At 42.3% G+C, this 23,693-nt stretch overlaps 1 protein-coding gene and 1 long non-coding RNA gene across 2 annotated transcripts; both read left to right on the top strand.

Annotated features, from left to right (window-relative positions):
• Window positions 1-1,996: 1,996 nt before the first annotated feature.
• On the top strand, window positions 1,997-4,524 carry KCNF1 (potassium voltage-gated channel modifier subfamily F member 1). Its single transcript, XM_048299480.1, has 2 exons — window positions 1,997-2,404; window positions 2,506-4,524. Exon 2 carries the CDS (start codon window positions 2,704-2,706, stop codon window positions 4,165-4,167), a length of 1,464 nt encoding a protein of 487 aa, XP_048155437.1. The 5' UTR covers window positions 1,997-2,404; window positions 2,506-2,703; the 3' UTR covers window positions 4,168-4,524.
• A 4,668-nt stretch (window positions 4,525-9,192) lies between these two features.
• LOC125324117 lies at window positions 9,193-17,745 on the top strand. Its single transcript, XR_007202821.1, has 2 exons — window positions 9,193-16,982; window positions 17,372-17,745. It is a non-coding gene; the product is annotated as an uncharacterized LOC125324117 (long non-coding RNA).
• The last annotated feature ends 5,948 nt before the right edge of the window (window positions 17,746-23,693 follow it).

Below are 23,693 nucleotides of genomic sequence, written 5' to 3'. Positions count from 1 at the left end.
TACATTTGCCCAAGTGGATTTAAAATGCTACCAGATCTCTAACATTTCACAGGCACACTGAAAGGTGTAAAGAACTCTGAAAAGGTGCAAGACGAGGGAGAATAAAGCACAAGGATTTTAGCAGCTGCACTGAGTAAAGTCTTTACAAGGACTGATCTGGCATTTCAAAAATAGTTTCTTCCCAACCTTTTGAGAATGTGCTGAGATCTATCATTTGAAAGCAGCTGATTTCACCTTTCAAACTGAACAATGTCTTGTGTGCCTTTTTGTAGGTATTTGTTCTGTAAAATGGATGGGGAGGAGGAAGTGGGGGAGAAAAGCCTTTTTGGAAACAAAGGTTTCTGTGTTGGTCATGTTGGACCCTGCATTGATTTCTTATCATCACCTAGAGAAAACCCAAAAGGTCACTGGACTGAATCATTGATCAAAGAGAGTAGGATCTGAGATGGTTAAATCTGATTTAAATCTACAGAACATGTTTCCCTATGCTTATGCAACGTGACAAAATTTGAAGCCTAACTTCCAGATCTTGCTTTTGTTTTTCAAGATTAGGTAAGTAATCCCATCTGCATTTTCCCCTGTGCAAGCATGTCAGTGCTATTGGCATCTTAACATTTATTTTGCTAGAATCAAGCTAGTTAGTGAGCAGGAAAGTCACAGGTGGGTAATTATTTATTGATGAACCCAAAAAACGGAGTGTTTTTCCAGGTCTCCAAAGTATTTTTCTTGTCCCAAAAAGCTTGCAAGTCTCAGTAAACTTACACGTGCCTGGAAAAAAATTCAAGGGACTTCTTGTATTATACCCACACTACGCAGCACACTCAGGAGTACATGAAGGTGACACTGGCCTCCAGAGATTCACAGCATGACTCAGGTGTAGACTAATAGATATTACTCTTTTCCTGAGACCTGATATTCCCCTTTCCAGGCTATGTGATGCTGCGAGCACACTCTGTATCAAGATGAGGTCTGCTGCACAACGTCTTACTGAGCACCCATAATCTTTTGAGACAGTGGAGCAGGAGTACTGTGTACTCACCAGGGTCCCCCTTGCTGGCTGACACCAGCAGGAGGACAGCAGGCACATCACAGATCTCACCCTTCTCCCAGGATAGACACAAGCCTGGAGAAGCAAACTGTCAGCTGGATTTGCCCCTCTCTATTCCCCTCCACCGAGAAGCTTTCCAGAAACCAGTAAACTGGAAAAGATCATAACTTGATGGTACAGATCATTCTGCTGTGGCCAGAAACAGTTAATTTATGAACTGTATGTTTTCCTGGACCCACTAAAATGAGCTGCAGCCAGATTTAATAATTTACAAGCAGGGTGGTAGGTTTCCTGCATGTAGAGGTCCAGGGGAAAAAGGTTCATCAAATCCTGGAATTTGGGGAAAACAAAGTTAAAAGGAAATGCTTGTTATTCTACTTCTAGTTTTAAAGAGCTGGATGTGGTACAAAGCACTAATTCTGGTAAGTAGCAGTCACTGAGAAATCATCACAGATGTAAATTACTCAAACCCTCCTCAGGCTCCGCTGACTACAGGTCACGGAAAGGTGGCTAAAACTGAGGACCCAGAGCTTTGGGAAACGTGCACAGAGTGCAGGGGAAGTTTTGCTCCACATCGGCAACAGAAACTTTACGGTCTCTGCTTCTTTCTCAAAGACACCAGTACAAATCCAGATCAACTCAATGTCCTGACATAGGACAGAGATGCTCTGGAGTTGCTTCAGTCCCACTGAGAGCAAGATTTATGCCATACATTTATTCCCAAAATACAATATTGCTTCTTCTGGTTTCTGCCTGGAGAAAATCTTTTTGTGTCTTTCTGCAGCTCTGAATGACTTTATACATGATTATGCTTTGCATGTGATAAAACAAATGTTTTACAAACTCCTTAACGTTCCTGGCAGTATAGAAACACATCATTGTACCACGGGGCAGGGGTATAAATAGCTGGATGTTCTTTCTGTGCAGCTGGTGCTTTGCTGTGTTTCACCAGGAGAGGGTAGAGTTTGGAAAGGACTCCTGGCAGCCTAGGCTCCCTATTGTGCTGGGAAACAGCAAAGGGAAAACAAGCACAAGTTTCTCCTCTGCGTGTTTGCACCGACTGACTATGTGCGAGAGTCAGCAGATGAACTCTGGAAGACAATAAACAGAAAACAGAAAGAGAAACAAAATTCAAAAGCAGCTTTCTAGGGAAATCTGTGGAATCGAAGGGAGAAGCCGCGGCAGTTCCCGTGGGCTCACTCCGCCGACTGTATCTCTGAGAACTGTCACTCTCTGCACGTTGCGTTAATCAGAGCTCAGGATTTATTTCTCTGCCGTGACTTCCAGGCTGTGAATAGATATCACTTTTAGAGAGAGAATGGGACCTGAAAAGACTCTCGAGCACTGAACAGAGTGGTGAGTTTTTTTAAATGGTTTCTTCTCTTTCCAGTCTGCTGGAGCTTTCTAACATCCTGCTTGCAGGCACAGCAGCCCGATGATTTGTCTTTTCCCTGCAGCTTGTTGCATTCCTCACCAGGCTTTCTTGACCACAGGTTTCTATCAGTAACCTTTCCCACCACGACTCCGGGTCAGTTTGGTGACATTTGTAACAGGGATGGCTCAGTGCTGATTTGCTTTCATGAGAGATTAAAACCACAAAGCTGTGAAACCAAACAACGGGCTAAAAAAATCAAACAAAGTCCAATACAATTAAAATGGCAGGTGACTCTAGGTTTCCAGATGTGGACACTGATGGATCAGAAAAAAGTGAAGAAATGGAGATTGTAGTCAATGTTGGTGGCGTAAGGCAGGTGTTCTACGGAGATAACCTGAATCAGTACCCAGAAACACGGCTGGCAGAGCTGGTCAATTGTTTATCAGGGGGGTACGATAGCATATTCTCCCTCTGTGATGACTATGATCCTGGAAAGAGAGAGTTTTACTTTGACAGAGATCCAGATGCTTTCAAATGCATTATTGACGTGTACTACTTTGGGGAAATTCACATGAAGAAAGGAATATGCCCCATATGTTTCAAGAATGAAATGGAATTTTGGAAAGTGGATCTGAAATTTTTGGATGACTGCTGCAAGGCTCACCTAAGTGAAAAAAAGGAGGAACTGGAAGAAATAGCCCGAAGGGTGCAACTCATTCTGGATGACTTGGGAGTAGATGCCTCAGAAAGTCGCTGGAAAAGGTGCCAAAAATGCATCTGGAAATTTCTGGAGAAGCCAGAATCGTCCTATCCAGCTAGAGTGATTGCTGTACTGTCCTTTCTGTTTATTTTGATCTCCTCTGTTGTGATGTGCGTGGGGACCATCCCGGACTTGCAGGTCGTAGATGCAGAGGGGAATCGTATGGAGCACCCGACCCTGGACAGCATCGAGACCGCCTGCATAGGCTGGTTTACCATGGAGTATGTGCTGAGGCTGATCTCCTCTCCCAACAAGCTCCACTTTGCCCTTTCTTTCATGAACATTGTCGATGTGCTAGCAATACTTCCTTTCTATGTCAGCCTGACCTTGACCCACCTGGGAGCCAAGCTGATGGAGCTGAGCAATGTCCAGCAGGCAGTCCAGGCACTGCGCATCATGAGGATCGCAAGGATTTTCAAGCTTGCACGGCATTCCTCAGGGCTCCAGACCCTAACCTATGCCCTGAAACGCAGCTTTAAGGAGCTTGGGCTGCTCCTCATGTACTTAGCTGTTGGAATCTTTGTCTTTTCTGCCCTAGGTTATACCATGGAGCAAAGTCACCCTGAAACTTTATTTAAAAGCATCCCTCAGTCATTTTGGTGGGCAATCATTACCATGACCACAGTTGGATATGGAGACATTTACCCTAAAACAACACTAGGAAAACTGAATGCTGCCATCAGTTTTCTTTGTGGAGTGATAGCGATTGCCCTCCCCATCCATCCCATCATTAACAACTTTGTAAGGTATTACAACAAACAGAGAGTTTTAGAAACAGCTGCCAAACATGAATTGGAGCTGATGGAGCTAAACTCTGCTGAGGGGAAAGCCACAGGCTCCAGAAATGAACTAGAGGATTTTTCAAGGGAAGGCAAAGACGGTCCTTTTTATAGCAGCCGGATAAAAGTCTCCCACAGTGACACCTTTATTCATCTCCTGTCAGAAGAGAAACACTATAGGACCAGGCTTCAAAGCTGCAAATAAACTGTGAGCTGTTGTCAGCGCTAAGCTACAGATCAGGACAACCTGACAATCAACTACGGAAGGGACTCGCAGATCTGTCAGAGTTGGGAGGGAGCACTGCTTTGCTTTTCCAACATGAATATAAATTAACCCATGGCTTCTCCATCAACAGTTGGTAAGACTTTAACCCAAAATAAAACAGTAGGACTCCACTGAGATCAGACTGCTTATATCGAGTGTGTTCTGACAAAAACCACTTGTAACCATTTCAGAGACTGAAAAGTCCTTCCTGATCCGTAAATGTTCAATGACCCGAATGTGCAGCATTGACACATCAGAAATTTGTACCTGTGACAATAAAGAGCAGCATCACACAGATTGTGTCTTCCAGGCTCTCTTCAATGCCTTTGCAGCTAGGGGAACTGCTCCTTAAAAAATTAAAGCAGCCTCTCACTTGTGTTAGATTCAGGCTTACAGCAAAATGTTACGAGCAATTTGAGCCTAGAGATACTGAAAGTATCAGCATATACTGTGTGCAGAATATTAGAGTGAAAAAATGGCTTCATTTTGTAAAATGTACTTTGGGGTCAACTTTTTGGATAGGCTTCTGTTCCTCTTTCCAGAAAAAGTGTCATTTTCAATGGGACATGGAGCTATATTTTGGGCAGAGATGCAGAACAGAATCAATGTATTTTAAGGAGCAAATTTAAAAATATTTGTTCTAGCTATTAATTACAGCATGGTTTATATATGCAAGGATCTTTCAGGAAGGATTTATAATTAAGTAGCTTTTTAAAACTGTAAGTTAAATCATGGTATCTTTAATTCACTACTAAATCAAGGGAAGTTTATAGGGAAGTTAAATTGAGTACTTCTATATAAGAAGCTTTAACTCTTTGAAAATAAGTGCACAGAAAGTTTCAGTAAAAATAGTAAAATCTCCAATTGATTTCTGGTAAAAATACCTAGCTGAATAAACATATTATTATGTTATTTTTTAAAATAACTCATCCTTCCCCTACAATAACTGCATGACTTTGTAAATGGTAGTTTACAGAAGTAGTAGGCACTAATCAGTGTCTTCTTCATTAATTAATATGCTAATTAATCAACACCAGTGTGTATGCACTATCCTTTCCAAAAGCAAGTGCCATCTACGAAAGCTGATATTTGGTTGGTGTAAAAACTGTATGTGTAATAGGTCTGGTCTGTACCAGAGAAATCCACTGAAACCTGGAGTTGAAGGACAGGGGGGCACTGGCACACATAACATATATTTACCTACGTTAGAAGTAGGATCCCAAATGCTTAAAGGGCTAGAGTAGCTGTCCTTATTTGTTCCCTTTTGTGCTGAGCAGCCCCTTGCCCAGGTGAAATGCAGCAACATGAGACATGACCCATCCCTGGGCACTTCATGTCCAAGATCCCCCGGCAGGTCTTTGGGACTCTTCCTGGGATGTGGGCAAGCAGTGGGCCTGTGGCATTCACCCCACAGGAGCAGTGACTGGACGGGCACAGAGCTGAGGGATGGGCTCTATGCTCTTTTCTGGCACCTTGTTTGCCCCTGTCCCCTGGCAGAGGGGTATGTGTCTGCTGGTGGGGAATGCTCTGTCCTCCTGGGACAGGGAGCAGTGGTGCCATGTAGGGACCGGGCAGGTGTGCAGTGAAGGGCAGCTACTCCTCAGAACACCACCCACCCTGTACCTCTCCTAGCACGGAAATCAGCCCCTGCTTCCCTAGGTTGAAGGCCTTTCCCAGCATTACCCCTCACACATCAAATTGCTCAACTCCAGAAACACCTACTTTGTATCCCAGCACCCCAGCCCTATGCCAGACCTAATGTCTTTTTCCCCAACCTGTTACCATGTCCTGCCTTACATACTTCCATCAAGTAAGATAATTCAAACAATCTCTAAATGTTTCTGTACCCGAATCCTTCCACCACTATTTGTCCCAAATTCTCTCCCGCCTAAGACATACAGCCAATCCAAGTGCCTCCTCAGCCCAAGCATCCCTTCTCCCCCATCGTCCGCTCCACATCCCTGCTCTTACCCTTTAGAACTGCTCTCTTGCTCTGCCTCATCTGCTGAGACCTGCTCCTTGCTTGCCAAGAGCCTCAGCTCTTCTCCCTGGATGCCTGGCCAGGACCATAGCCGGCTCTCATCTGAGGGACAGGATCCTGTCCCTTGCACTGCTTAAGACATTCAGATCACAAGTATGGGCTGCAAACCATCAAAAATTGACTTGGCTGAGATGCTGAGGGTGGGAGAAGAAGGAAACTAACAAACCTGTCTGAGTCCAGCCTTATCTATCAGCAGGAATCTTAAATGCTCCTGACTTTGCTCGTGACATGCAGAGGGTAGCTGAGAGTGAATTAAGTTAGCAAAAGCATTTTCCTGAATGAGGAAAGCACTGTGTTAATGCTAAGTAATATGGTTTAGTACTGCAAGTGCTAAATCCTCACTGCCGTGCTTTGTGATTTATTTAACCTGACATTAAATAAAAAATAAGCCTCTTTTATCAGAAGTAAGTTTATGGGCTAATTTCTCCAGTAAGTTATGCCTTTGAGCACTGGGCTCTGCCTTTGCTCTGTCAGTGTGGAAAGAGTTTTGAGACAACCTTGGTGCTGCTCTAGCCCAGACTGGTCTCAGAGTGTCTTGCTGCACTAGAGACCTTATTTGTTGTATTTGTTGCTGTAAGTTATATGTTCTTAAAAGGCTGTGGGTGGGCAGGATGGATTCCTGCCTATTTGCCTTTCTCATGGTGTGGAAACCCTGTAGGAGCAGGGGGAGACATGGGCAGTGGTGGAAGGACAGGGCAGGCTGGCAGCACATGGTGGGGCTGTAGAGGAGCAGGGGGTCTTGAACACATACAATCCTGATGGTACAAAGCAAGAGGCTTCCTGGGTCCCTGGGGAGACACCTCCTGCAGATCAGGAAACTACCATAAACCACTGGCTTTGAAATCAGGGCTGGATGGAAGGCTCTGCTCCTTAAAGACTGGAATGATTTAGGGGTTGTTTGTTTTCTATTGTTTTAATATTCTACACAACCCAGCAGAGCTGATTTTCCTTTATTACAAGTTAGTCTAAAAAAAGAGGAAGATTTAAAAATCTGGAAGTCTTGGGGGTGGAAGGGGAGGGTTAGAGCAGCCCCTTCTCAGACAGTAAGCAACACAATCCACAGGGTCTAGTGTCCCCACTCTTTGACATAGGACTTTCTCAAGTCCAAAGTTAGGACAAGCTCTGAAGTCTTTCCAAAGGGGAAACTGCACCATGCCTGTTGCAGGTTTCATTTCTGTGCTGTGGGTGAGGTGGGCACAGGCTGCACAACTCAACCCAGCAGTGCCTTCCTCACATCCAGCTCTTCCCAAGCACTTTGTGCGCGCTTTGGCTGAGCCTATGCAATTAAATCAATGAAAGCAAGGCATTCCCAGTGAGACCATCTCCAGACACATATGGGAAACTGTAGCACAACTGTCCCTCAGGGGAACCCTGTCCCTGCTATTTAACACCCTTCACCTGGGAACCAGGACTAGGATAGCCAGAATACATCCAAGTGCAGAAAAGCTGAACAAACCACTTGGGTCTCTCCTTACCCTTGCTGCACAAGGACTCTTCTTTGGACTCATAGGTGTATGAAGGAAAGGGGTCACTATTTGCATTAGAAATTGGGAGTCTGGGAAGAAAATGTGGTACTCTTCTATGGAAAGCCTATTGACCAGAGTTATGGAGAATAAAGAGAGGTACTATAATTTTAGCTGATATCCCTTCTCATACAGAAGTTCCTCAGTTCACCATGCAAGCAATTTCAGAGCACAGTGAGCAGATCAAACTGTCCTCTGGAGAAGTTACCCTGTGGGACAACTGCCCTTGCAGCCAGCCCTGGCTGCTTCTAGAAAACTTTGAATATTTAAAACAGCCTGTAATACTCAGAGTTATAACTTGAAGCAAAAAACTTTTAGTTCCTAACTAAAATCAATCACAGCTGTAAATTCAGGATTAATCCAGGTTTAACATCAAATAGCTGCCAGCAGAATCTGATTCAATAGCTTTAATTTAATAACACACCCAATGGTAGATTGGTGGCTATTGCTGAACTGTAGGTAAAATGAAGCCTGTTTCTAGCTTCCTGGACAGCATAAACAGTAGAACTCAATAGAGTGGAAATTGCTTCTAGAAGTGTGGGAGACAGCTGGAATATTTAGTGACACACAGCATTCGTCTTAGGGAAATGATAGGTATTTAAGATGTCAGCCCACGCCACGCTCTGGCTGGCATGTCACAGCCACCTTCACTTTGGAGACAGGCTTAGGTTCAGGTAGAAACAGCCATCAGCAGCTAGGGTTTTATTGCTGGACTGACACGTATATATGATTTGAAGGGACTTTTAAAAAACCCCAACAAAATGATGGGAGATAGTAGAACACCACTATTTTCTGCTGACGTGCATGTAGGAGAGCTGCTCAACCCTGCAGGTGTGGCACTGCCACACAAGGTTAATTGACATGTTCTCTCTGGTCTGTGTATGGGTCGAGCAGAATGTGAACACGTGAAGGCAGAGGAGAGCTGAGGACCAGGCGTCACAGCCCATCTGTCCCTCGCTGTGTTAAGGGCACTCATCCCTTTTTGCAGGTGAAGCTGACAGTGATGCTGCTTCAGTAACCCTTTAGGCAGATTTCTTTTTGCCTAATGTACTATTTGAATGTACCTGATAAAAATGCTGAAGAGGAGAAACCAGGACTGTTTCAGTCTCAAGTGTTCTCTATATATGAATTTTTCAAGCAACTACCCAAAATGCTCACCTGAGACTGGATAAAAGAGTCACAAACAGGTATTTGTTGAAACAGAGCATTAAAGTAGGGGTTAAGGAATAGAAATTAACAATTAACTATACTAAAAGACACAAACCCACTGAGATTAGCTCAGCTGGTTAGAGCAGGGTGCTAATAATGCCAAGGTTGTGGGTTTGATCCCCATATGGGCTTTTCACTTAACAGCTGGACTTGATGATCCTTGTGTGTTGGGAGGGACCCCAACAGTTGTGGGTCCCTTCCAACTCGGAATATTTTGTGATTCTGTGAAAAAACCCCAAAACCTCTTCCAGCCACATTTGCATTGCCAGATACGCTCAAACAAATAGAACAGTGTCCCCTGTGAATTATTCTAGTCAGAAGTACTTCCTACCTCCTCCCTGTCAACACAGCCTTCGGTCCTATGTTCACCAAAAAATCTCTCAATTCCTTACTCACACAGGTAGAACAATTACTGGACACATGCACAGGAGAATGCACTTGCTACCCACCCAGGTTTCTGAGGAACTGGCCCGCTCTCCATTCAACTGTTTTACCTAGACTGTCCATTTGGGAATATCAACATTTCCTTCCACACCAACTTTCACAAAACACTTTTCCTTTGAGATGGAGAGTCCTTAATGATGTGGGTAATAAGTTCTGCACTGCCTGGTGTAAACCAAACTTCACTGAGAATTGCAGGAACGTAACACTACTGTGAAAGTCAACTCAGGACAATGTGTCTTAAATACATTTGCTTCAGCTGTAGATATCTCACTAAAACCAAAATTGGTTTCTCGTCCTGCAGTGAACCGTATTAGGCTTGAATTCAGTGGGAGCTTTGCCTGCCTTAGGAATTTTATAGGGAATGATGAAGCCAAGTGAGCCAGGCTAATGTACAAGGCAGGCTTGTGTAAATTGCTGAGAGGAAAATGGAAATGACGGAAAGGTCTGAGAGCTCCAGAAGAAGCTGAGCCATTTAATTGATTCTTTTCTTGTTGCTTTCATATGTAGGTGAGAAAGCTGCCAGGGTCTTAAAGTTGCTTTTTGTCTTCCCATGTAAAGGTAACCTTGAATATCTTTAAAACATGCTGACAGTCAAGTACTGCTAAATCATCCTGGTCAGTTAAAGATATATAATAGAAGCAGAAAGGAAGGGAAATCTTTAGAGGAGTCTAAGTAGAGAAGTTTCTTTAAAAATAAAATATCAAAATGGAAAGAAAGACTGAATGCTATGCTGTATATGTCAACAAAAATCCCCTTATTTTCTTATTTACGGATTTCATTGATAATGAGGCACGCTGGCATGCTTTGGGTTTTCAGTATGACATGCTGTGATTCCCTATTCTATAAAGAAGTAACCTGTACACTCCACAACAGTGAAATGCCTTAAAAATGGAAATTATCTATATTCATTAGAGTCTGTGCTAGAGCTCACAGGTTCTGTGTTAGGGCTCACAAAGCCATGGAGACCCAGGTGAGCAGTCACTGGACAAAGGCAGCAAATTGCTTGGTACTGCAAAGGGAAGTTTCCGTAAACCTTCTGCCAGGCTCAGTCTGTTTTACTGTGCAAGAGACAAACTGCAGCTTCAATTACTATAAGAGCATTACAGGGAATTTTTTGTCAGTAAGATGCACTCCACTGATCCCAGACAATGTTTCCACTGCATTATTGTTACCAGCTTTACAAAGTCAATGTTTTCCAGGCTTACTAGCATAGTAAATAATGTCTATTTTACACAATATCCAGAATATGAAGTAGTTGTAACTAGCTATTGGTCTCTGTTGATTTTTTCTTATTATTACTTTTACAGCAAAAATGATACACCACAAATATTCTTCTCCATATTCACATAAAATATGCATGCATTGTCTTACACTGATTTTAACTACTCATATCCCTGAAGTCTCAGCTTGTTCATTGTCAGCCAGTAAAGAATTAACCCTTCTTATTTAGTCTATACCAGATTAATCACTATGAAATGCTACATGCCATTTTGGTTTCTTCCCTTGTTCCGTCAAGGTTACTCCATAATTGGACAGCTCTTCTCACTGGCGTGTTTTGTTTTCATTCACCTTCGTTTTTCATACCTTAATTTCAGTCTGCTACCCTTCAATGCTTTGTTTCATAAAATGGAAATGATTCATCTCTCTTGATGCTCACACCCCTGATGCATTTGTCAAATGACTCGTGTGGTCCCACTAGTGCAGCTCTCTGAAGGGTGTCAGTTCAGTGGGGCAGGCTTAGAACATGCCCAGGAGAGAAAATAAACTGCTGCAAAACTTCATTTGGACATGTTGTCCCCTCACCCCCAACCCCTGCATCAGAAGAAGACTGTCTCTAATACATGGAACACTCAGAAGATGCCAGGTCCATACACAGCAGCCCTGTCTGAATGCTCAGCCCTAGCTGAATATTTTTGCACATGTTTAAATTCCCCTCTCTTTGAGAGGATTGAAACACTGGAGCATTTGGCTGGAAAGAGATTGCTTTAAACGTGCACTTACGTGCTTTGCTGATCAGAATGTGCTCATGTTAAACCTTACATGGCAAAAAAATGGATGTTTCTGAACTGCATCCAAGCAGGCACCAGCAATTTCTGCTCACGGCCACCAATCAGGCATCAGCACAATGGGACCTTGATTGGTCCTTACAGGGGCTGCTGCAATACAAATGGGAAAGATTTTCTGCTCATGAATAACAGATAAAGTGTCATCCTACTGCTTGAGAAGTGAAATATCTAGGAGACAGTCTGACCTTTACATCCTCCTTACTTACTCACTTTGTAGAAACATTACTATTTACAAGTCTGTTTTTGTACAATAAAAAAACCAAAAAACACCCTAATTCCATCACTGTTTAGCAGGCAAAACTCATACAGAGAGGAGATAAAACCTGCATCCTCCCCTGGGCTTTTGCTTGGGAATGGCCACTGGCCAGCTGGAGACCGCTTGCTTGTTTACATAAGAACAAATCACACTCTTGTCTGCCAGCAGGTCTATTTCTACTCGTTGTCACAGTAATAAATCAATTGTTGCTGCAAAACACAGCTCCTCTCCAACTCGTGGGGAATCTGCAAACTCTCTGCAGCCCAAATGTCAACCAATTGCTGGCTGGGCTTTCAGGCTGGAGTGGTGGTTATTGTTTGCCAGTTCCTTATTTGCATTGGAACAGTAAATTCCATTCGCAGAAGCCCTTACCGTTTGGACCCGTTTGCCTTAGAAAGAAACTAATTGCTGCCGTACAACATCATCCCTGCTGTGACTCACATAGGGCACATTTGTACTGCCTTGGCTGAAGGAGTGAACCTCAGCTGCCAGCTGGACTTCATCCTTGCACACTGGAGCTGTTACTGCCCTCCTCATGTTGGGGCTCTTACTGTCACAGCTGTTCACATGAGACCTGAGCAACTCGAAGATGCATTAAAGTGAGCTCTCCCATATCTGATTCAACTCGTCTGCACAGAGTGACTGCAGAATGTTTCTGAGTTGGAAAAGATGTAAAGAAGCTATAAAGATTTTCAGTGAGCATCTGGGGGCTGACAGGGGAGGGTGCATGAAGGCTTGGCTCAGAGCAGAGCTTGGCTCAGCCCCCTGAGAGTGGTCAGGAGAGGCATCCAAGCCTCTCTACTTCCCCCCACTCATCTGACTGCCCTCTAAGAATTGGTTGGCAGTGAGTAGGTGGGTGGCAAAGGATGGTTGTGTCTGATATTCCACCAAAAGAGATCTGTCTTTTCCTACTCCCCATACAGAAAACACTATTGCCCAGAATTCCCCGAGGCTCAAAGTACAAGAGATATCATAAGAGGTAAGTAGGGAAGCCTAGGAGACTCAACATTTTTCCCTCAGCTAAACCTTAGGGATGCCAAAGTTTTTTTTGGAGGGGAATACATTTTTAATCACAGGGTTGTAGATAGCCCCAGCATGACAACATTCAGGTCCATGACTGAGACTTGCACGTGTCAGTGCATGTGACAGTGACATTTGGCTTTTCTGGCTAAGCTGTCATAGGATAACCTGTGCCACCCTGAAAAGCTTGTGGCTCTTTAGCTTCGGGATTTTTAGAGGGAAAAAATAAAAAGCGCTGTTCAATGTGACTAAAGAAGCTGCAACCTCTTGTAAGTAAATAGGCTGTTTGCTGAAATCCCCACATTGCTTTGAGCCGCTTGATAGGTCACAAGATGTTCTGTCACATCCACCAAGGGAAATAAAATGAGATAACTGGATTCCGCTACATTTCTTACTGTTCTAGGGTAAATGAGATAATAGTGATGACATAGACATGGGGGAGAGGGAGATAATTTGCTGGTACACTGTCTTCTGGGCTGAGCTTTCTCATCCAAACTAGTACATTTTGTAGACTGAAAAATTTAATTTTGAGCAGCAAGGCAAAAACATTACGGTGCAGTCCAACACTGCTGATTCTTGGGCAGCCTGCAATTAGAAGTGGAGTGCAACAAAGTAATCTACAATCCCAGATTTCAACCTAATTCACTGCTACATCAATCCAAGACACAGGATGCAAAAAACCACAAAGGATCTTCTGTACAATGGTCCTCTGATGAGAACAAACCACTTCCAGCTGCAGGGGGAAGGCAAGGATCTTGGCAGTGGGCTGTAGGACTGGAAATGTGCCTTACAGTGAGGTTTTACCCAAGGACCCTTATCTACAACCTAGTGCTGCATCTTCTCGTCTCAGGGAATGTATGGGGCATTTCCCTGTGCTGCGCTATTGCTGTGTGAGAAAATGTTTCGTACAAGAAAATGAGATTTATTTCTGCTGAACAGTCAGTGAGGGAGGGTGATGGACATTTGGGATGCATGTCTCTAGGTATTGCTTCATTTATAAACAGAGACTGAAGTGAAAACAGCTTTTTCATCATTAATTTGGTTCCACTGCTTTCTCTCCTGTTCAGACTGGACCATTGCTACAAATTAATGGGAAACAATGCTTACTCCAGTGAAAGATCATCAGCATTCAATTGCTCGCTTATCTGCCTCCTCTGATCAGGTGACAAAAGACACACACCATCACAGTAAGCCACGTCCTCTGGCAGTCAGGGGATCTTCCAACACTTTAGTATTTAATGACTCAAAAACCTGTCACGGTAAAGGCTGCAGGAATGAAAGGCTGCAGTCTGAAAGATCTGCCTTAAATAATGAAAAATTGGTTTTGGTTTTTTTTTTAGTCTGCCCAAGTAAAGGTTTAGAGATGGCTTGATCAAATACCAGCATAGCTAGGAAGTTCCAGGTAGCTGAGGAGTTGTTAATGTAACAGACAAAAGCATAAAGTGCTAAGTGTAGCACACTCTAAGTAGATGCACAATATCATAGCAAGGAATTATTTTACTGTGGAGGGAACTAATTCTGGATGGGTGGATTTTGCCACCTGGACTCTTGGGTACATAACATTTCAAAAGATGTGACTACTGAGAAGTCAGTCACTCAAATGTTAGTACCCAGTGTACCTGCGATGGTGAGGGTGTCCCTCCTGGCCTGGCATGAACGATGCATATTTCCCATAAGTGCTGTTCTGTATCCGCTGATCCCAGAGAGATGAAGAGCATCTCATGGGGTACTAAACTCCTAAACATCCTGAAATGAATCAAACTGTCAGTGGATTTAGGCAGAGCAGAACTTTCAGATGCCCTGTGCACTGGAATTTGTTTCCAGCTGAGACCAAAGTATCATTTACGTTGGAAGAAACCTTTTGAAATCCCCCAGTTCAATCCCCCTGCTCAAGAACAGCCAGGTGAAGCACGTTGTCCAGGACCAGGTCCAGACAGGGTGAGCTGTCTGAGACACCTGCAAGGGATGGCAAATACACTCTAGGGAACACATAAACCTTTCTGAAGTGCCTTCAGGAGGCCAAGAGAGGTGCTTCACAGCACCTGAACTGATAATAGATGTCTGTGTTTGGGCAAATGAATCCCAGCCTTTGTGTCTGCTTGAACATGGTTCCTGGAACTTTCAGCTGCCTGCTGGGCTCCATCATCAGCTTTGAGTAGATTTCCACTGACTCCAGAGGGATCTGAGAGTGTGCAGTGTCTTAATGATGACCTGAACCTTCACTTCTGCTGTCTGCTGTCTGCTTCCTGAGTTTGTAATCACATGGTGAGGTACAGAGCATTTTACTGAGGAAAAGCAAAGAGAATGGTCTTGTTTTACAAAAAAAACCCCATGCAGCTGAATAGTCTTCTGTCACAAAAGAATCATAGAATGAGTTTCTCCCTTGCTGCTTGGTTAGAAAAACATCTATCAGATATAAATAAAGGTACCTTAATCACATGGTATTAAGGATGGTTCCACAGTCTGTGACACAAGCATGATGGGATAAACTTTCAGGCTTCCCTGTTAGATCAGAGGGTGCCTGGATCTGGCTGCTGGGCCCCTACCTGTAAATCATAGAATCATTCAGTCTGGAAAAGACCTTTAACATCAAGTTCAACTGTAAACCTAGCATTACCAAATCCTGTCCTCAAATCATCAAGCTGCATTACCCAACATCTGCTTCTGATCTCAGATCAAAAGAGAACTTGTGCCAGTTGTGTCAGTAGAAAATGAGATAAAAATCAGCAGTGGGCCGTGTGTTCTGTCACTGGATCAGAAACAGCCAAGGGAGCAGAATGGTGGCTGCTCTTCAAAATGCAAGAGACACTCCAGCAGCTCCTGCAGCCTTGGCTCCTGCAGCCCATGACCTTTACAGATCAACCACTGCTCTGCGCAGCTCCTCATCTTGTTCTCCCACCCTGAAATGCCTTCATGTCCAGGTTCCTGATCCCTCATGTAAATGGAGACAGCATTATAAACTGTGCTGTCATCTCCTATTCTGGAAATGTAAATTCAAGGGTCTTTCAACAATGGCTGGGAACAGTGTGGTTAATGTGTTCCAGCTGATGAGACTAGATCAAGCCAATCATAAACTTTTTTTCTTAGTCTGCAAGGAGATTTACCTTCCAGGTTTTAATATTGGTGGTGGAATGTAGAGTGGCATTTTCCTAAACTAACTCAGTACCAAATTTTGGTCTGTTACAATACTCAAAGATTACATCTAACTTCACAAATTTCTCAGCATTTTAACAGAAGTGTTGCCTTGCCTGGCTTCCTCTAGACAGCTTCTCATGCATATTCAATTTGAACAAACAAAACTCTGCGTAATGACTCTGATGTTATTGTCCTATGATTTCAAAAGGAGGGAAAATCACTTGGGATAATTGATGATCACGGTCAGTATTCTGACTACAGACAAAATAACTAAATCATGTGATTTCACATACAGAATCATCTGAATAAAAATAAAAGGCTAACCACCCACACAACTCAATTAACAAACTATCAAGAAGTACTCTCATGTTTATTATTGCAATAAATCTGTGATTTAAATTCAGTGGCAAAATATTTGCAAACATTTACTCAATTACTGAATGCTCATTTTTTATCATAAGATGAATCAGATGAAGCTCAAGTAGTGCTGTAGCTCTGTGATGTTTAGTGCCACACATAAGTTTAGCATCATATTCTTTAGTCCTCGCTGTGGCCTTGCATAGAAACTCTGTGACATCATCTCCTGTTTATTACAGATGGAGTGACAGAGACAGATTTTACCTCTGTCAAATTAGCATTAACACTTGGTTGTAGTCATGTCATGAACTTATCCCTCCATCAGACTGCCTGGTATGGTGTTATATTGCAGAAAAGATATCGTCATTGATGTGTTACTGGGAAGAACAGAAACATCAAAGCTGCAGTGCAGTTACTGGAGAACAAAATGAGTCTGATTCATCACCCTGAAAAATCCCATCTGAAACAAACGTCTTGAAAAGCAAGCACAGTTGCACTTTTTCAGCTGAGAACAATGAGAAAAGTCAGTGTGCATGAGAGACAGAGCATTTGCCACTTGTCCAGGCTTGATGGGAACATGAAAGGACATACTGCTAGTTAGCATGAAAGCAAAGAGAGAGGTGGGAGTAGCACAGGATTTAGAAGGGCAATAGAGAGCAGAAGAATGAAAAGCAGTACAGAGACACTACAGAAGAAGGGAAGGGGTGAGAGACCTTTTACGTTTTTATTTAAATTGTGTCTTCTGACAAAGCTCCATTTTCCAATTTCCTTTGAGTGACTTAAATTCAATATGATGAAAGTCCTTTTAGTACTTTTAGCACTGCCAGTCATTTGCTAACAAAAATTGAGCGGGAGCAGTGATGGTGCATGTGTGTGTGTGTATGTTTGCAGATACACATATATATGAATGAATACAGTAAAGTCTTGCAGGATTGAGGAAAAATATTTTTAAGTACTTTCAGAAAAGTTTGCTATATTTGTAACAGAAGAATAATTTAGTAATTACATTTACCATTGAGTATATCTATAAACTAACACATATTTACATGTTTCTCCTTTGAATTTATGTCCAAAATATTTTTTCTATTACTAGTTACTTTCTGTATGGTGCTGAAAATGTGTATTGGCACAGTGTCGCCCACTGACAATCCAGAGGCTGGCAACTATGAAGCTATGAAGTCAACTCCTTAATGAGCTTCAATCTATTCCCATATCCCTATTTACCCATTTGCCTCAGAATGAAATGGCCATTCTGTTATTCCACAACCTGCACAGACTGGAGTCATTTAACTGGAAAAAATCCAGCACAGAAAGATATTACATGTTCATGAAAATTTATGGCTCTATGTTCTGTCTCTTTAATTTCCAGCTGGTAATTCTTGTTAGTGAGTCCTACAGAAAAGTCTCAACAAAACTGAAAACATGAATAATTGCAATGAAATAAAACCATTGTATTATTCTCACTGATATACTGTTCTTCTGTGGTTACTTATGATGGGTACCTGCAAGAAAACCAAGGAAATTGCAATAAGGTTGTGCCTTATGAATTAAAAGAATATTTTTGTACAGGACATGGTGAAAAAGCATTCTTCCATTCTAACATATTTCCTAATACTTCAGGAACTTAAACACATGGTTTAATTGCTACCAAGTAATCTAAGGTCAGGGATGACATTATAAATCACTATGATAAATGCCTCTTCTTTAAAACATCTGTGAGATAACAACTGACATGGTTTCTGATCTTAAAGTTAAGCAAATGAGAAAAGGGTTAAATGCTTTTAAAGATTTGTGAAATAAATGTAGAGGAACCTCTGTACATTTATTTAATTGATTATAAAAGTATCTATCAATGCCAAGTGCTCTGAAGTGCATGGAAGAGGTGGACATAAGCATTATTGCTTTCCCTTGAAGAAAAGTGGATACAAAGAGACGACATGTCTGGATTTTCACAAATGAGCATTCAAAGTGCTTTGATTTCTCACTGTCCTGGTGATGGAAGGGGGATCCAAGCTCTCCACTCCCTGCCCTGAGATGGACATGGATGTGCTGGTGTCTGCTGCTGGTTCCTGGACTTGCAGAGGCAAAGGAGGTGGTAGATGGCTGCACAAACTCTTATCAAATCCTTTTATCCCCCCTCCCTAAGCAAAATCATGTGCACAGCGGACTCATCCTAGCCAGATCCAGCCTGCTGACTGGCACCAAGAGAGCTCTGCTCTATACAGGGGATTAGTCCCCCATTCAGCTCTTGTTCCTAAAGCACTGACACAAATTACCTTTCAGGCTGGACTTCAGGGATGTGCCAGCTTTCCCAATGTGTAGTTACTGTTGGGCAATTCCAACAAAGCTAAACATTAAATCAAATTGCCTAGGGGAGAAGATGGGAGGGAAAATGTCCCAACAAGCTGACCTGATAATTTATTCATCTCTGAAAAAATGAGAAAGACTGTCAAGAATGAAATTTCTTCACTTTAGACACAGTCAGAAACTAAAACGCAGCTTTTCCTCAAAGGAGAAAGCCCTGGGTGTGATACAGGGCCACCTTCAGCTGCATGGAATAATGGAGCTCCTTTGCTTCAAACTGTCAAGGAAAAGGCCTGGAGAAAGGGACACGTGAGGAACCTGCCTTGCCTCCAAACAAGCAGAAACATTTCTTTGTGCCTTCATGGTAGTTTACTTTTCTCTGATGTTTTAGTCCTACTTGGTGTAGCATCTACAGCTCCACAACCAAAGGCATGGGGATGCAAACGACATTGAATGAGGCACGAGTATTTTGCTAATACCAGCCCAGCTCTTCAACTCCCACATCCATTGCCCATTTCTTCAATCCCATTTTTGAAGGAGACAAAGCTGTTCAAGGTCTTTATGACCAGCTGCCCTGTACTCCAGTGCAGCGACTGCTCCTCCCAGTTTGGTATTGTCTGGAATTCTTCCTTCAATGGTGATGGTAAAGTAGAGCAAAGAGATAACTTTTCAGATGTTAATTAGTTATAAAGACACAGAAGGTACTATCCTTTCCGTGCAGCTTGCCACCCTGAGTTGGAAAGAGACCTCTTTTGCACGTCAGCCTGGAAGTAGCTTGAAACACTCCTATTTCTCATGTGTGCTTGTGTCCTGTCCTGAGAAGCCTTGGCTGCTGTTACACTGAGACACAGAGATGCTCACCCTCCCACTGAGGGCCTTTATTGACTTCTTAGAGACAGGAAGCAATTTAAAAGCCTTTTCTCGTTTAACTATTGACTTTCACATCACTCCTTTAAAGGATTATTGGATCTTGAGATAGTGACTAATGATGTTGTCACTATTCATTAATCCTGAAAAACGTCTGCCATCCATGGAGTTTGGCAAAGACGAAAAGAAGACATTGTAGGAAAAATAAGTATAATGTCTTTAATGAAATTCCAAGAAGATAGCTATTATAAGCAACGCATCTTAGGGAGTGATAATATTTCTTAAAAGTGCTGAGAGGTTCTTGCTCAATGAACAGCAAGAGAAAGAATTGGTATAAAAACATTCAAGTGACAAATTCAAGTTTAAGATCTTGTTCCTGCAATTATTTCTGCAGTAGCCCTGGCCTGATATTTTAAGTCATTGACAAACTTGGGGAAGTCTAGTGTAGGCCACCAAGTTGGTCAGGGATGGAAGACTTGTCCTGTGAGCAGAGCTGAAGAGAGGGTAAAGGCTTCCTCAGCCTGGGTAAAGGACAGCTTCAGGAAGGTCTCACAGCAGCCTGGCCCTGCCTAGCTGGAGGGATATCGAGCAGCTGAGCAGGGCTCCTCGTGATAATGCATGGTAGGAGAATGAGAGACAGGAGTTTAAATTGAAAGAATAGATTCCAGCTGCAGATAGGAAAAGACATTTCACTGAGTGTCGCAATGACCGCCACTGACCACTGCCCAGGCTAGCTCCTGCGGTGTGCGACAGGAGTGGGGAGCAGCTGGAGGCTCTTGGCTTTAAAGCTGCTCCTCAGGAGTTCAGCTCTGCCCAGGGGAGCTGAAGCTCCAGGCACAGTGGCTGTCAGCAGTCCGGATGAGGGTGAGGCTAAAAAGTAGCAAGGAGGCTTGCCACACGGGATAACCCAAGTTTATTGGAGGCAACTCCCAGGGGACAAGCCTGGAGCAGCTCCAGGGAACCTCTTATAAAGGGAGGTGTTACAATGGGGATGGCTTAACTGGGGACCAATAGAAATCTCTCAGGGAGGGATACAGATGAGGATAGACATTTCCTTGGGCCAATAGCCTCAAGGGGAGGAGGGAAAGGGATCACATCCTTCGGGAACAACAGGAGGGTTTCGGTGATTGATAGGGAAAGAGCTAGAACAAGGGGAGGAGAACAACCATGTAGCACTGGAGGAGCGGCTTGGGTCTGGGGCAAACCAACTGGGAATAGGAGTGGGGAAGGTAGGGATGAACCATTGGGGTACAGAAAACTTATATAAAAATATAATAAAGGTATCGCATCACCACAACTGAGGACAGTCAGGAGACCAGACTGCTTGGAGAGCTTCTTCAGCCTTGGAGAGTTCAAGACCCAGCTGGGTAAAGCTCTGAGCAGCCTGGCCTGATCTCACAGATGACCTGCTTGGAGCAAGAGGTTGGACAGAGGGATACCTGAAGTCTATCCCAAAGCAGCTGATTCTGTAATTTGGCTTCCCTTTTCATAGCAGTTTGCTAGGACTTCTAAAGAATATCCACACTCTAAACAGAAATAAGATGATCTTCACTGCTTTAACTACATCTGTTAACTACATCTACAATGAAACAAGCTAATTTGCCAGTCCACATTCATATATCCAGGTAGTAAGAACCTAGAGACCACCATAAAACCACCAGGGAGAAAAGCAAGTCATGCTACTTACTGTACAAGACTAAATCCTCTCACAAGCCCATCCTCTAGTAGAAAGATAGGCTTTTACATCGAGTGGTGCAACATCCTGGAAAATGAGTAATGACTACAAATAATTCCTGCAATGGAATCAAAATCCCTCACCTGTCCGATCCCTGCTTCCAAAGTGCTCCCATTCATATTAATCTATTCTGAAGATCAGATTACTCCTTCAGTGCAAGCGCCTCCATTCACACAGGCACTCATCCAGAATTATGCTGAGAACATGTTGCAGAAGTGCTGCATTTCAGAGCTAGAAAACATGTGCTAAACCAGACAGACACTTCCAAGCAGAGAACACATGCATGAAGTTTATACTGCTCTGTACACGGCGGAAAAATCTACGTTCTCTGGAGGGCTACATCCCCAATCCTTTTGCAACCACATCTACAGGGTGAAAAGCTTCAGGCCATTAGAATAATTGGTGCTTCCTCTGCCCACAGCAAGAGCATGCCACTGTCTGTAAGTAACGCAGGTTGTTAAGAAAAAGAGAATATTTATTTTAGCACAAATATGGTTATGAAGGTTTTTTAAATAGCACAGTAATGAGCTTCAGCTGGCTATGTATATTACATTTTCATGTTCGTTATGAAAATTAATGTCAGCTTAAATATATGCATACTTTTAAAATGTAGAGAACTTTTTGCAAATGAAAAGTATATTGAAAAGAAATTTAAAGATAAAATATTCTGTCATAAATCTGCAGAAGTCTTGTCTGAATTACTGACTCAAGCTGACAAGGCAAAGAACAGTAGAAGCCTGTAGAATCTTGGCAATAAGAAGTTTGAGCTGGTTTTCCTTCAGAATTGGAAGGTCACCTAGTCAAACTTTATCCTAGTATGGTGATCCAGTGAATTTTCAAAGGCAAAGTGGCTTATACAAATAAAGGAACAGCTATCCATAGAGTAATGTACTATTAGGGGCATTCATGCTGGAGGACTTTGTTTTATCAAATTAATTGATACAGATTTCAAAAGTGCTCAAAAACCATAAATGTTCTTGGGATCCTCTAGCTGCTGTCTCTCTCTTCTAGTTTGTGGACAAGGAAAAAAAAAATTATTTCCTAAAAGCAAAAAGAAATTATTTTACCCTGGGTATAACATTCAAACTACCAGAGCAAAAACTGAAACCTAAATGGAAAAACAACAGCAGAGATTCCATTTTTAGGATGGAATGATCTTTTCATGACTGAACAATTTAATATATATGACTTGCAATTTCTGTGCCTGGCTGTGTCATCTTTTTAAATGCCATTAAACCTCAGTGTCAAAATACCTATTAAGAAAGTGGCTTTTATGGAGGAAAAGATAATAAAAATCAGGTATATTAATAAGCTGTATGAGAAGCCTCATTCCAGAAATAATGAAGCTCATAAAATGAGTTTTGCCATTTACATTCACATCCTAAATCAACCAAGCACTTTAATACACCCAGATCTGACCAAGAGCGATTTACCAGCCATGGAACTCATCAGTCAGAACTTAATAAAATTTTGTTTACACCCAACCTGTGATATTAGGTTGTCTATAAATAGCACAGCAGAGTTTCAAATTACATTTCTTCTTCCTTCAGGAACATTGAATGTCTAGAAAACAGGACACTGGATTTTGTGTTCCTTTAAGTCCTCAGGAATACTTAATGAAGCCCACACAATCTATGTGTACAAAGGATCATTTTCAACTTACGACTGGGGATGGGATTTTGCGCATGGTAGGAATATACACTAAATAGTAGAGCTGCAGTTACAAACCTCATGGATCTATAGTCACTCCAGACCCTGCTCAAAACTGTTGCTCCTGGACTGCCTGAGGTTCCCAATCCACCTCCTCAATGCCTACAAGTGACACGTGAGCATCTGGACCAACATCATGGCAATATGAAAATGGCATTACCTGTGTCAATGAGCATCCTCTCATCACTCTGGATGTTGATTTCTGCTACCATTTTAGAACATAATTTTATTTCAGTTATTGGATTTTGAAAAGGAATTAAGGAGGTAAGAAGCTGGTGTTCGAAATAATAAGTTGAGATGAAAAACTGGAACAACAAAAAGCTGCCCACAATATTCACATTTATTTGAAAGCAGTTGACTTGGTTATATACAAACACAATTAATACATTCTTAGATTTTTCATGTCTCATGTTCAAGAACTGATTTTCATTTGCTATAAAATTGCTGATGTCTTGCTCAAATGAGAGACCATTTTGAATGCAATGAATTCTAAAAATTAACAAATTTGGGCAAAATAGAAGCATTCTTGGAATATAATTTACTATAAGGTAGCTGAAGCAATTGTTCAAACAATAAACTCTCAAATAACTAATGCAACATTAAAATCAAAGATAACAAAACTGATTCTTTTTGTGCTTCTTCATTCTGCAAAATTCTATGAGACAAATCAGCACTCCATTTTAAATCTACATCTACTGGCAATTAATAAAATAAGGAGAAGTATTTTCACAATCTCAGGATAAAATGCATCTTTGCATGAGTTAGCACAATTTTCTTATATTGTTCTAAATAGTCTATC

This window comes from Corvus hawaiiensis, chromosome 3 (assembly GCF_020740725.1).
Source record: "Corvus hawaiiensis isolate bCorHaw1 chromosome 3, bCorHaw1.pri.cur, whole genome shotgun sequence".
In the NCBI taxonomy this organism is placed as follows: domain Eukaryota; kingdom Metazoa; phylum Chordata; class Aves; order Passeriformes; family Corvidae; genus Corvus; species Corvus hawaiiensis.
The sequence above is the reverse complement of the archived record's forward strand: the minus strand, read 5'-3'. Positions and strand labels throughout refer to the sequence as shown.

Coding starts and splice junctions, on each gene's coding strand:
- KCNF1 (XM_048299480.1), top strand. CDS start 2,704: ATGGCAGGTGACTCTAGGTTTCCAGATGTGGACACTGATGGATCAGAA.